The sequence below is a fragment of the Ixodes scapularis genome, unplaced genomic scaffold (assembly GCF_016920785.2).
Source record: "Ixodes scapularis isolate PalLabHiFi unplaced genomic scaffold, ASM1692078v2 ptg000292l_1__unscaffolded, whole genome shotgun sequence".
NCBI classification, from domain to species: Eukaryota; Metazoa; Arthropoda; class Arachnida; order Ixodida; family Ixodidae; genus Ixodes; species Ixodes scapularis.
The window spans coordinates 1,859,740-1,872,321 of record NW_024609951.1 but is presented as its reverse complement, the minus strand read 5'-3'; the positions used below and the strand labels follow the sequence as shown (position 1 = coordinate 1,872,321).

Below are 12,582 nucleotides of genomic sequence, written 5' to 3'. Positions count from 1 at the left end.
CGCCAGTGAATACTCCCTATGGTTCACAGCTCTGGATTAGCTTTACCCGTGCTACTAGTTGTGTGCGGTGCATGCGAAGGCAACGCCAGGCGAAAAGAGAGGGCGAGCACTAACAAGGCGGGACGGTGGAGGAGGGCAATATGGGGCGAGGCGAGAAAGGGAGAGCACTTGGAACGTTAGAGAGGAGATGAGGTGTGTCTCCTTCTTCCCGGCCTGCCAAGTGCTTGCCCATTCTTTCATCGCCTGGCGAAGTTAGTATGGCTCGTAGCTTCCGCTGTAAGGTGAAACGGAATATTCCTGACCGTGCTGTTGGCGCAGAAAAGCTTTAGTTTATGCAGATATAACATTCACCTTTTATACAAGATATGCTGGGGTTATAAACCGTGCTCAAAGGAGGTTGTTTTACTTTTACCCTCAGTATGCCTGTTTAAACGGCGCATAATAGTAAGTCCCCAATGCGGGTTAGAGTGCCCGCTGCAGATAATAAATTTTGCCACCACAGTACCACAGTTAGCCAGGGTCTGTCACGTGCACTACGCATTAGGGACACACGACTGCACGCCGGTGCAATGCTCACCCAGGTCTAAACAGGCAGGAGTGGAGATTGATCAAGGATTCCTATAGGTTCTGAAGCGTAGGCTTTCACTACACGTGCTCAAAGTTGCAGTGGGCTAACAGTCTTAACCGTGCGGCGCAGATTGGTTTGATCAAGAAATGGGGTTATCCGGCCGAGCGGCACCACGTGACCACGGAGGACGGCTACATCCTGGAGATTGACCGCATCCCTCACGGTCTCTCAGAAACCGGTCAGGGCCAAACCCGAACCCCGGTCTTGTGTGTGCACGGTGTCATCTCGTCGGCGGCAGATTATGTCATGAACAATCCCCTGGAAAGCCCAGGTGAGTATCCGTCAGAAAGTAACTGTTCTTCCAACGTTTTTTCAAAGAAAGCCAGTGGTATCTGCTAACAAAAAACTAGTAAGTGCTTGGCGCATATGCTGGTACACTTCGTTTCATCTCTAGTACGGTGCCCGGAACGCTTTCCGAATGGTGTGTTTAGCCTGTTCCGGCAAGCAGAGCGAACGAGAGCGTCACTTTTGTCGTGGCGTCCGAATTGCTGTCTGTGGACTTCCAAGCTAGAGAGCGCGACCAGCTGCGGAACAGGCGCTTGAGACATTCACCACATTTGCTGTTACACGCCATCAGCGGAAATCGAAGCACAACGTTTTTAGACGCGGCAAACACAGTCATTGGAGACTCGTTCCATGCACCATACTTCATGACTCAAGTCAAGGCGAAGCTTGACGTTACGAGCCAATGCGGAGCGCAAGTTCGTCTGCTTCTCGCGCAACGGTTGCGGTCACATAAGTGTGCCGATCTCCTATTCGCTTTGATTGGAAGGATAAAGGTAGACCTGAATGCTAGCTGCCTTGATGTCTACGCACTATCCTTCTAATCAAGCCAAGCAGAGCTCGGAGTTCAGATGTCACAACAATTCCTGCAAAAAGAAGCAGACGAACTTTCGCTCCGCTTAGGGCCAGCCAAACAGCTTCAGAAACGCAACGTCGGGCAGTTTGTAATCTTTCTGTTTGTGTACTATCATCGGCTAAAATGACCAAGTATAATAAATTCGCCGTGACTTTGCGTCTTTAATAAGTGAGTATCCTTTTTGTAAGGCTTCCAGCCTCTGTCTTTTGATTCACGATGAAACCAAGATCTTACCAACCCTAAATAGTACCGTATTTACTCGCAGAATGAACGCACTTTTTTTCCCGAAAAATCGATGCAAAGTTGGGGGGGGGGGGGGGGGGGACGTTCATTACGTGAAGTAAAATTTTTGCGTCCCTATTTACTCGCATAATGAACGGACCTTTTATCCTGAAAAAATCGAAGTAACTTCTTATCTCTGCGCGCGGCGGCCGACCCCGCAACTAAACTAAGCTGTGGAAAAAAAAAATCTTTGTTTTCTTTTTTTCTTAGTTCGTTGGGTTCTTTTTGCCGCCTTTCGCAAGCTGTTTTGTTTGCTTAGGCGAGGGCTCTCCGCTTATCTTTCTCATCTCCTTAAGAAGAAAAAAAAAGCTCCTCTTTTTCTTTTTTCAGTTCCGTTGTTTTGTTTTTGTTTCTTTTGCCGCCTTTCGCAAGTTGTTTCGTTTGCTTTAGAGGGCTTCTCCGCTAAGAAAACCTCCTTGCGCGCGGCGCGCGACTCCTCGTAACCAAACTGCGCTGTGCAAAAAAAAAAGAAAAAAAAAGCTCCTCTTTGTTTTGGTTTTCTCAGTTCCGTGGTTCTTTTTTTTATTCTTTTTGCCGCCTTTCGCAAGCTGTTTCGTTCGCTTAGAGCGCTTCTCCGCTTCCCTTTCTTACTTCCTTGCGCGCGGCGGCGCGCGAACCCGAAGTCCAGACTGGGCTGTGCTAAAAAAAACCTCCCCTCCATGTTTTTTTTTTCTTGCTTCCGTAGGATCTTCGCGAATTTTTTTAACGCCTTTTGCAAGGTGTTTTGCTCGCCCAACTGCCCATGCTTTCGCGATCTCGCTGCTCCAGGATAAAAAAAGTGCGTTCATTTCGCGCGCGTGGGGGAGGGGTTCAAAGTTTTGACGTCCGAGTGTGGAGTGCGTTTATTACGCGAGTGAAAAAAAAAAAGTCAAAATTTTGAGAGCCGACTTGAAGGGTGCGTTCATTACGCAAGTGCGTTCATTGTGCGAGTAAATAGGGTAATGGTTACCAGCACTAGAATATAGTAATTGGTTCAAACCTAGCCAGTATAACCCGGTATCTAACACCACCTTTTACTAAAGACCTGTACAAACTCTCATTACAACTCCTAGTAGCTACTGCAAACATCAGGAAATTGTTGTCACATCTACCCTGGAATCCGAACGCGTATTACATGAGTCAGTTCGAAACCGCCTTTTGCAGTCGTTGTTTCCTGTTTTGGGGCGTGTCTTGTTTTGTAAGTGGTATTGGTAAGACACCTTATCAGTGCCTCAAGAGCGCTGTAAGCAGAACCTGGTTAAATAAACATGAAAAAACTGTTCCTTAATGTGGTAGCAAGGTTAATGGCCTATTTACAGGTTTTCTCCTCGCCGATGCCGGTTTTGACGTCTGGCTCATCAACACCAGGGGAACGCCATACTCTAATCACCACGAGACGCTCACTACCAGGGACCGTGAATTCTGGGAATGGAGGCAAGTTATCACATGTTCACTGCGTAATCAGGTCTGTTGTCTGAGCATTTTTACCCTGTTCAACAACAACAATACCAAAAACATATATGTTGTTCCAACTGGCATCAGGGCGACATTCGCCACGCACGCTGAAATGGTTCCTAAAATATTAATTGCATAACCGTACGCTTGTGTTCTTACGTACGACCAGTAAGCATACATTCTTATGAGCAAGCAGCTGAGCCAGGTAAATTGCTGGATGAATTCGAATTTTAAAGCATGTAAGTCTTTTTGGCGGAACTCAGCCGAACACCCAGAAATTTGATAGGCCACCTGTCTGTCTGTGGATTTCTCCGCTAAATTCAGTCGGGAAATCTACGTCACGCGAGATCATAGCATCGGCGTACCAACCGGGGGGGGGGGGGGGGGCAAGGGGGGCGCTTGCCCCCACATTTCTCAGAGTGTGGGGGGGTGGGGGTGGGCAAGGCATGTGTTTTGCCCCCCCCCCCCCCCCTTAAAGAGCCGCCACTGGGCAGGGCTAACAGTGGCTGGCGGCGCCCATGGGATACCAAGGGCACCTCCCCCCGGCACTGGGGGGGGGGGGGGGGGGTATGGGTCTGGTTTGCCCCCTCACTCAAAAACAAGTTGGTACGCCACTGCATCATAGTATCAGGTGACACAATGGCGTCATGCGGAGTGAGGAGTGAGCATATGACCTGTGAGCATATGACGCCACTGGAAAGCACAACTTCACAGTGTGACTTCAGTTTCTCGCTAAATATAGCGAGAGATAAACACCACATGATCTGACGTCACTCCAAACCGCGATGTCATATCACGTCACAATATAGCAGGACATCGGGTCGTGTGATGCCTCGTTACGGCCTGAAGTCGTTGTGTTACGAGTCGTACATTTCCCCGCTATATTTAACGGGAAAGTACATAAACCATATACTTGTACTCACTCCCTGAAACAATTGTTAGATGTCTTTTAAAGAAATATAACCGATCTACGCATAAATACTGTACCTCATGCATTGCACAATGTGGGAAGTAAAGGCCGCTTTTAGTATTAATGATTACCCACGTACCTCCAAGGTGTTGCACGTTGGAATGCAAGTAGGCAGTTTTATTTGAATCTATCGATTAAGCCGTCATATGCAGAATTGCGTGTAACTAGAACGCAGCGGACGCTATTTCCAGTTTAAACCTTCACCGCGACGCCGCGGCAGCATCGTCATGTCAACTTTTCGTTTCTTTGGGGGCTGTGCGTGAAGAAGCTGAGAGAAAATAGTCTAGATCACGTGGGCACGTCGAAACAACGAACTATGACTGGCATGATTAGTGGCTAGACAAAAAAGCTAGCTGCCTTTGTTTACAGTCACACTTCGAACACGAAACGATGGACGCAGGAGTTTGGAAATGTGACGCTTTCGAATTTGGAGTAGAGGCCTTGGCAGCTAGTTTTGTGTCTACCAGAAACGGTTTGACGTTCTGACGTCCCCGGCCGCTCTTGTCTCCTCGTCTCCCTCAGTTTTTCATGGCATTGCCTTCGAAGCTTTTGCAGCTGGCGGTCCTCTCGAAGCGTCTTAAAATCCTCTCTTAGGTTGTTTTTTTTTTTTTTTCTTTTGGAAAGTTTTAAATTCGCAAAGATCTATCGATCGGCGCAGGTTTTTTGGCAGCCGACATATTCTCTGCTACCTTGCACGCTTCGCTGACTATCTTCAATGCTTAATCGAAGCTAGCTTCAGTAAGACATCAGTTCTGCGTTAAAATGGAGCAGCGTCGCCACAGACACTGCCAGCTGGTTGTCGCCGGCAACAACTGCATTACAGACCAAAAGGTCCATGCGCGCGCGCGCAGAACTGGGCGCATGTCACTACACGTCAAGGCAAACGAATATAAAAGGGGTTTTATGCCAAAAGGTTGCAAAGTTTACACAAACCAAATATTTCCGAAATCGGAACTGTCAAAAAATAATCTGGCAAACTATCTGCTTTAAGATATTTTTACGTCTACAGAACGATCGAGTCTATCGCTGAAATATTTTCTGTAAGATAGATTTTTTTTTAGAGCAAGAGTTTAATATATGCGCTTGACAGAGAAGATATATTATGTTTTTAAGCTCCCTAGAGTCCCTAAACAAAAAAAGCAGGGTGATTTGTTTTCAGACTTTCCTAACTTGTTGAAAAAAAAAATAGCGGAAGGTGCATTAATGCGGCCTGTACATCTGAGTTATACGGCCTAACGGACATAATGCGGGGTGTTCTTATTTTAAACTTTACAGACTTGTCAAAAAAAAAAATATCCGCGAAAGTTACACTTGCCCGGTTTGTGCAGGGGAGTAAAGGACTGTTCACTTGCTTCAGAAATCGTGAGGCGACACGACTCCGGCAAAAATCGCTAAAGTTGAAGCACCCCGCAGTCCGGCCGTTCAATGTCTGAACACCACCGAGCCCAAAACACAATTTTCCTGCTGGGATGTAACCGCAAAAAACAGATTTCGACGGTCGTTTTTTTTCTTCACGTTTATATATATATAAAAAAATATTGTGTTATGATTTGTGTTGACGTTTCCAACTGAGGGATTAGGTCGCGCATGATGGCAATTTTGGATCTCCTGTGATGGTCAAAAGAACATAATGTTTAAACCCTAAACACGGGAAGGAAACTTGAAGATATATAAATGGGATAGAAGAAAGGTGCCCGACAAGCGATTTTTTTTTAATTAAAATTCTCGAAAGATAAACTTTTGAAGCAAAATTAGGCCACGTACGGTGCATCTGCACTGTATTTGGCAATGCAACACCTAAATACTGCCCGAGATATCTTTAAATTTTTTTGGAACCGTAAATTCCGATTAATAAATCGTACGTAGTAATGAGTGTACGAAGCTCTAACGACAGTGTTGCTCGACAATCCAGAAGTAGCCAAGATATATATATATATATATATAAGAAATCGTAATATGATTTTCTTAAAGTTAAGTAAGTTGTGCGGTACAAATGTGGTGCAACTGTGTGTTCATTTTGTTTGCCACTCCTTTGCTCAGTTTCGACAAGATCGGCCGGTACGACCTTGCAGCTGCAATAGACTACATAATTTCCCAGACGGGATTTGGTGAAATCAGCCTCCTTACCTGGTCTCAAGGATTCACCGTTACGCTGGTTCTACTCTCCACAAGGCTAGCGTATAATGACAAGGTGAGATTTTGCAAACTGTTATTTTAGCATTAACTATGACTGTCTGAAACGTTGTGTGCCTGTTTAGTTTTAAGTTAATTTTTTTCAGGCCGGATGTCGGAGATGTATTTTGGAGGAGCGCGCCAGAACAGCACATGTCAAAACATCACACGACACAAACAGCACGGTCCAAACAGCACGTCGTCAAAATAGCGCGGCGACAAGACAGCATACGTAAAAAACCACGCGATAAAACAGCTCTAGCTCAATGCATCACAGGTACATGAATGCACATGCCAAAACAGCACAGCGTCTAAACGTCGCTTGGGAAAAAAAAGCCCCCCACGTAAAGTATATTTTATTTATTATTTTCACCTTGCGTTATTGGTATGTTGGGAGAGTGTGCGTATTTATAACGTGTACAGTTATATTTTACCCTACCTCTACTGTCAAGGTACAAATAATTTGTAACTCCCTAAAGATCTTAATTTTAGTGGAACATATGCGATGGTACCTTGTTGATTATATTTGTGCATTATCGTTCTAAGTGAAGTATTAAAAAAATCCATTGTTTTTTTATAAACAAAGACTCCTCTGTGACTTGGAATTCGCAAACCTTACAACGGGCAGCAATGAAGCTTTCAAGAATACTCTTTTAATAGGGACGCTTTTTTCAGGTTGAGTTTAAAGAGCCACAAAAACATATGGTGTAAAACACTGAATAATTTTTAATGCGAGTTAATTATATGTTTGGGAACATGACCATGTGGTCTAATTATACAAAACATTAGAATTGTTAAAAACATGCTTGACAGCATAAGGCAACCGTTAGCAGCCAGGCATATAGTATTGTAATTTCTAATTTGTAGCGACTGTATTTTGCTATACATAACACCCTTCCGTTGTCCAGAGCTGGTATGGCACATGCATTTTTAACGCCACAGGCTATGTTGTCAATGTGCTGTTTTTGACGCTGTGCTTTTTGTGGTGGGTTATTTGGACGTACGCTGTTTTGTCGCTGTGATATTTTGAAATCGTGCTGTTCTGACGCATCCTGTTTTTACGGTGCTGTTTTGTCGTGTGCTGTTTTGTCACGGTGCCGTTTTTAATTATCAGAATTTACATATTTAAAAAAGAACATTTAAACAAAATGTTAGCTTCGAATGGTCCTTGAGGCACGAGCAATAATCGCGTTGCAAAGCGTGCCTTGATACACCACCTTGAGTCCTTATGCTAACTCAAAGAATTAAAGCAGACAAGACATATTAAAGATCCCAGCTTAGAAGTAGTATACTTACTGCACTGTGCAAGCTAATCTTAACAGCAACTTCCCCGCTTGGCACTAACGGAATCGCAGCCTCATTCATCATAACTATGGTTTTGTGTTTCGGGTAGATACCCAATCGAAGGTTTTCGAGTGGGGCCCTTGAAGCCTTGGGTCTCAGAAATATGTTGGGGCGTCGCGCTGCCCATGCGTAGAAGGTCCGCGCATGCTGTGTGCGACGCGCCAAGCTGTTTGGGGCCCCCCAGGCGTTCGCCATCCCCCTCCTGCTAAAACTCCCGAATCAAAACCGGAAACTGTCCCCGAGCATGTTTCATAAAAATCGAGGAAAAGCGAAAACAACAAAAACAACTAGAGCTTTCCTTGAATAAGAAAATCCAAATCTTTACTGAGAGAAACCTTAATCTTCAGCTTAAGTTTGTGTTGGTCCGGAACACATCCCCTAATTGAAGTGTCAACGAGGCTGCTTCTTTCCAAGGAAAAAACGCTTATTTGGAAGTTTTAGTGAATCGTTCGCACATCTCCGGTAACGATAAATGCTAGCGATACGATGCATGCGCAATGGCGTCGGCGGAGTATCAGGTATTCGTATCGGAAGTATCGGAACGATCTACTAAAACTGCGTTTTGTCTCGCGTCTTTTTTTTCTTATCTGTACCGAAACATTTTTCATGTGTTCGGGAAATTGTGAATGTTCTGAGGAGGATGGGGATCCCAATGCCCCTGTCCTATTTGCTTTAATTCCCGATAAACATTCAACTGTTTGTGTGATGGGAAAAAAGGAACTGTTAACGATAAATACCGAATCTGTGGATTAAAAAAATTCGCAAAACACCCAGGAATGACGAAAAGAAGTAATAATAAACCCGTACACACAAAAGCACTGATTATTAGAAGGCCGTATACTTTTGGGTGCATGTTTATGTAACAAATTAGGCGAATGTTTTTTCTTTTGTCAATTTGTTTCTACAATATATAGGTGCACTTTGTTGAATTGTCTCGTTCGGGCGCATAAACGTCTTTTATCGAGGGAGACATGTCGGGAATAAAAAACGAACAATCAAGACGAGAAACTGTTCAATATTTATTTATAAACTACACTCTAAGAAAAGTGAGCACCCCCCTCGTCATCGTGCGTTTTGACGGCTGTAACTACCCCACAGGCTTACTTAACTACCCACTGGGCTCGAGCCATTGAGAGTTAGCACCCTGTTGGCAGGTGACAAGCATGGGGTAGTCGCGTTTTATAAACTCTTGAATTGAACATTCAAGTGCATGCAGTCGTTCAATAGTAAAAGTCACTTCAAAAATCTCAAGAAGTACTTGAAACTTGTTTTTTTTTTTGTGCGTTGGTTATCATTTATTCAAATTTGAACCGGTCGGAACAAGCGTGTGGCTCAGTTCGCCTAAACTGGCAGAAAACAAACAAGTACAGGCAACCTTGGTAGGCACCTGCTAAAACCCGAGGCAGATAAAAAGCATCGCGGTTGTCCTTTTTGGTTCCGTCGCGGGTTTTACCATGTCCAGCAGTAAACAGCTGGCAGCTGGCGTCGTGCTCGAGGAACTTAACTAGAAAAGCACAGGAAGCTACGCACAGGCGTGAGTTGTAAAGAATAAAGAAATACGCCAACCAAAAAGTCGAAAAATTGTCCCAACGTTTCGAAACAGTTCGTTTCTTCCTCAGGGGCGACTAAACGGGATAATAGCTTCTTTGTCTTTCTTTGAACTGGTTATCTCTTCTTCTTCATTGTCGATTGCTGGTTGTCTTCGTTTCGCCTGCGCCGTCTTGATTGTATCTCGTAACCCATGAACATATAAACTGGGTAAGGTGCCTAGAGACCTATTGATGTTATTTGCGGTGTTTTGAATATGCCAGGATTCTATCAGCTGTCTTCTGCGTAGGTTCGTCTCAGTACCCAGAATGCTTGCATCTTCAAATCCAATACGGTGGTCATTAACTTCACAGTGCTCCGCCAGAGCACTGCGTTCGCGGTCGAAGTTGCGTACGTCATTTTTGTGTTGACGGAGCCGTTCTTGGACGTTTTTAGTTTCTCCAATGTAGGAGGCGGGGCACTGTGAAGTTAATGACCACCGTATCGGATTTGAAGATGCAAGCATTCTGGGTACTGAGACGAACCTACGCAGAAGACAGCTGATAGAATCCTGGCATATTCAAAACACCGCAAATAACATCAATAGGTCTCTAGGCACCTTACCCAGTTTATATGTTCATGGGTTACGAGATACAATCAAGACGGCGCAGGCGAAACGAAGACAACCAGCAATCGACAATGAAGAAGAAGAGATAGCCAGTTCAAAGAAAGACAAAGAAGCTATTATCCCGTTTAGTCGCCCCTGAGGAAGAAACGAACTGTTTCGAAACGTTGGGACAATTTTTCGACTTTTTGGTTGGCGCATTTCTTTATTCTTTACATTTAAATTCACCCAACCAGGCAGATATCTGCCGAACATGTTTACCTTCAAGGCGTGAGTTGACTTGAATGTTCGCCGGACGAGATACTCTCGTCGTCTTTTATTGTGCGGTTCAGTAAAGAGCGTGCTCTCAATAAAGGTGTGATCGGTCAGTTCTGCGTGCAGATCAGTTGCAACTGGCCTCCTCGGTTCCGCCGAACTTGCGCGCCTGTCGTACCCAATGTTTTGTTTTCAAGTGCAGTGAAGTATGAAGCAATGAACACCACGACTGAGGCCGGACAGGACGAACGTACACAGATATTTGGGAGCATGTCCGTGTATTTCACTATTTCTCTGTCTCGAGGTACATGATTCGCCTTCTCTGGTTCATTTGGCACATTTCATCGAGCATACTCGATAAAAAAATGCTTCAAAGAAAGCCGGTTCAGACACTAGCGTTTGACAGTGTTGCGTCGAGAACCGAAAGCCACTCACCGGCACGTCTGTGCTTCGTATCAAGCGTGGAATCCAATTCAAGGAATCATCTTGGCACGCGATATAAGCAGCAGGGATGTCCTGATTTCTTGCTGCCGCCACGAAGTCAGACGCACGCAGTCAAACACTACTGTCTCAACCAGGATTTAGATAATTTAGCATACGTATTTCGTGTTCGTTGCAGGTGAAGGCACGGGCTCGAAAGCAGCAATTCTGCACTGTCCTCTTGGCGCGAGCGCATAGAACGGATATTTAGCGAAAAGAAGAAAACTGAAATAACGCTTCGGAAAGGACCGGCGGACGGGCTTCGCTAAAATCACCTGCGCGTGCTCAGTGTACTCAACGTGTACCCAACCGCCGCTAAAGTCAGTCTGGATATGTAAAAAGAGAAAAGAAAATGCATCGGTGTGTTCAGAAAGTTGTGATTGCAGAAAATGTTTTCGATAATTAATACATTTAATTAAACAGGCTTCTGTATACTTGAAGTGTAGGCAAGCGAGAAAACGAAACTGTTCAAAATGTGACGTGTAGCAACTATTCAAACTTATTTATAACCTGCAGTTCACTTTTGCAATGGCCCTACATTACAATTACGAGCGCTTTCCTAAGGACAGTAGAGGAAAAGAATATATACGGCTAAATCTTGCACAGTCTTTTCGTATTGATGCAAAATATGACAGTGGTCACCATCCTAATCGGTCACATAAAATACAGCAGTATATAAGCTGGTGGTGTCGACTAGACGTGTGTATAGGAATGTAGAGTGTCAATATGTGATGTTGTATCTTGTGCTCTTTCTGAATGCGTTGATGTATGAAATGCTGTGATGTTTGTATGTCGCGTATGAGTGAAGTGTGGCGTGGGATGTGTACATACGGCATTGTCTGGCGAGGCGCTCTTTGCAAGAATTGCTGGTTTCTTTTTTCTTTAGTTTGAGCGCTGTCCGTTAGGTGGCGCGTGTCACCGCCCAATTCAAGAAGTCGCGCGTTTATGTGTCTACTTATTTGAGTGAAAAACATGGAGGCGTTCCATGGCTCCACGTAGCAGCCACAAAGGGTTCGGTCTGGTTCGGTTCTCGGCCTCTCGTCCAAATGGGATCAGTCGCATAGCCAGTTGAAGGGTGTTCCGTGCGGTGAATAGCGCAAAGTGCGTGCACAGACGCGGTGAGGATTACCAGTGACTTGAAAGTGAATAACGAATGCTAACAGGTGAGCAGGAGCGTTGAACGATCGGAACCGACGCCGCTTAAATCGGTGATGCTTCGCCTCGCAGCTGTCAACCGAAAACGCCGGATCACTTGCGGCAAGCACAGCTTGCCGCAAGTGATCCGGCTTCTGACGGTGACGGCTTCTGACTACGCCAAGTGTAGTACCCTACGACAACCCTTTTGTTGAGAGTGCACAGCGCACCACCATGATGTTCGTAATGTGTTTGCACCTGTTATATCATCGCTGAGCCAATCATAAACATAAAAAGGCCCAATTGCTTGCTCTTTACGTAACACTAAGAAACTGTGCAATCTGTTTGTGCCTTCATATCTTGCGAGCGCGTCTTCATTTGGCTGCAATCTCGCTTGGCCTCTGGCTCCCGCCTTATTTTTACGCGGTTTCGAGAGTTCGTTGTTCAGTTTACATTTTCTGCTTGCTTCGTGTATAAAGAGCAGGTGAACTACGGAACGATCGGGATTATGAATAAAAGGTAACGATTACAAGCATTGTCACCTTGATATCTCTTGACTGGTGCGAACCGACGAATGTTCTGGCGCGGTTGTACGAGATGCACGGATTTCCCATTCAATTGCAGATTTTATTACACGATGTTGAGCTCTTTTATCTGTATAAACCACGTGAAATAACTCATAAAAAACAGCGGAGCTGCATTCTGTAATGTTGCGCACAAACATGCAAACGTCACGTGCGGCCTGATCGTTCATGTACTTTGAAAGTTTTTTTTTTTTTTGTGCATTCAACATCGCTTCAAATGTTCAAACTGCAATCGACTGCGAATATGTTCTCGAAGAAAGCGTGTCAAATCGCGATGCCGAATGCAGG

General features: G+C 44.9%; 1 protein-coding gene across 1 annotated transcript in view; it reads left to right on the top strand.

Moving 5' to 3' along the window:
- The window catches only part of LOC120845934 (lipase member K-like), a 67,377-nt gene that overhangs the window by 32,532 nt on the left and 22,263 nt on the right, over nucleotides 1-12,582 (top strand). Inside the window, exons 2-4 of the mRNA XM_040217494.3 lie at nucleotides 698-899; nucleotides 3,068-3,182; nucleotides 6,214-6,364. Of these exons, the coding sequence (XP_040073428.3) occupies nucleotides 698-899; nucleotides 3,068-3,182; nucleotides 6,214-6,364 (468 nt within the window). The remainder of the gene's footprint in view (nucleotides 1-697; nucleotides 900-3,067; nucleotides 3,183-6,213; nucleotides 6,365-12,582) is intronic.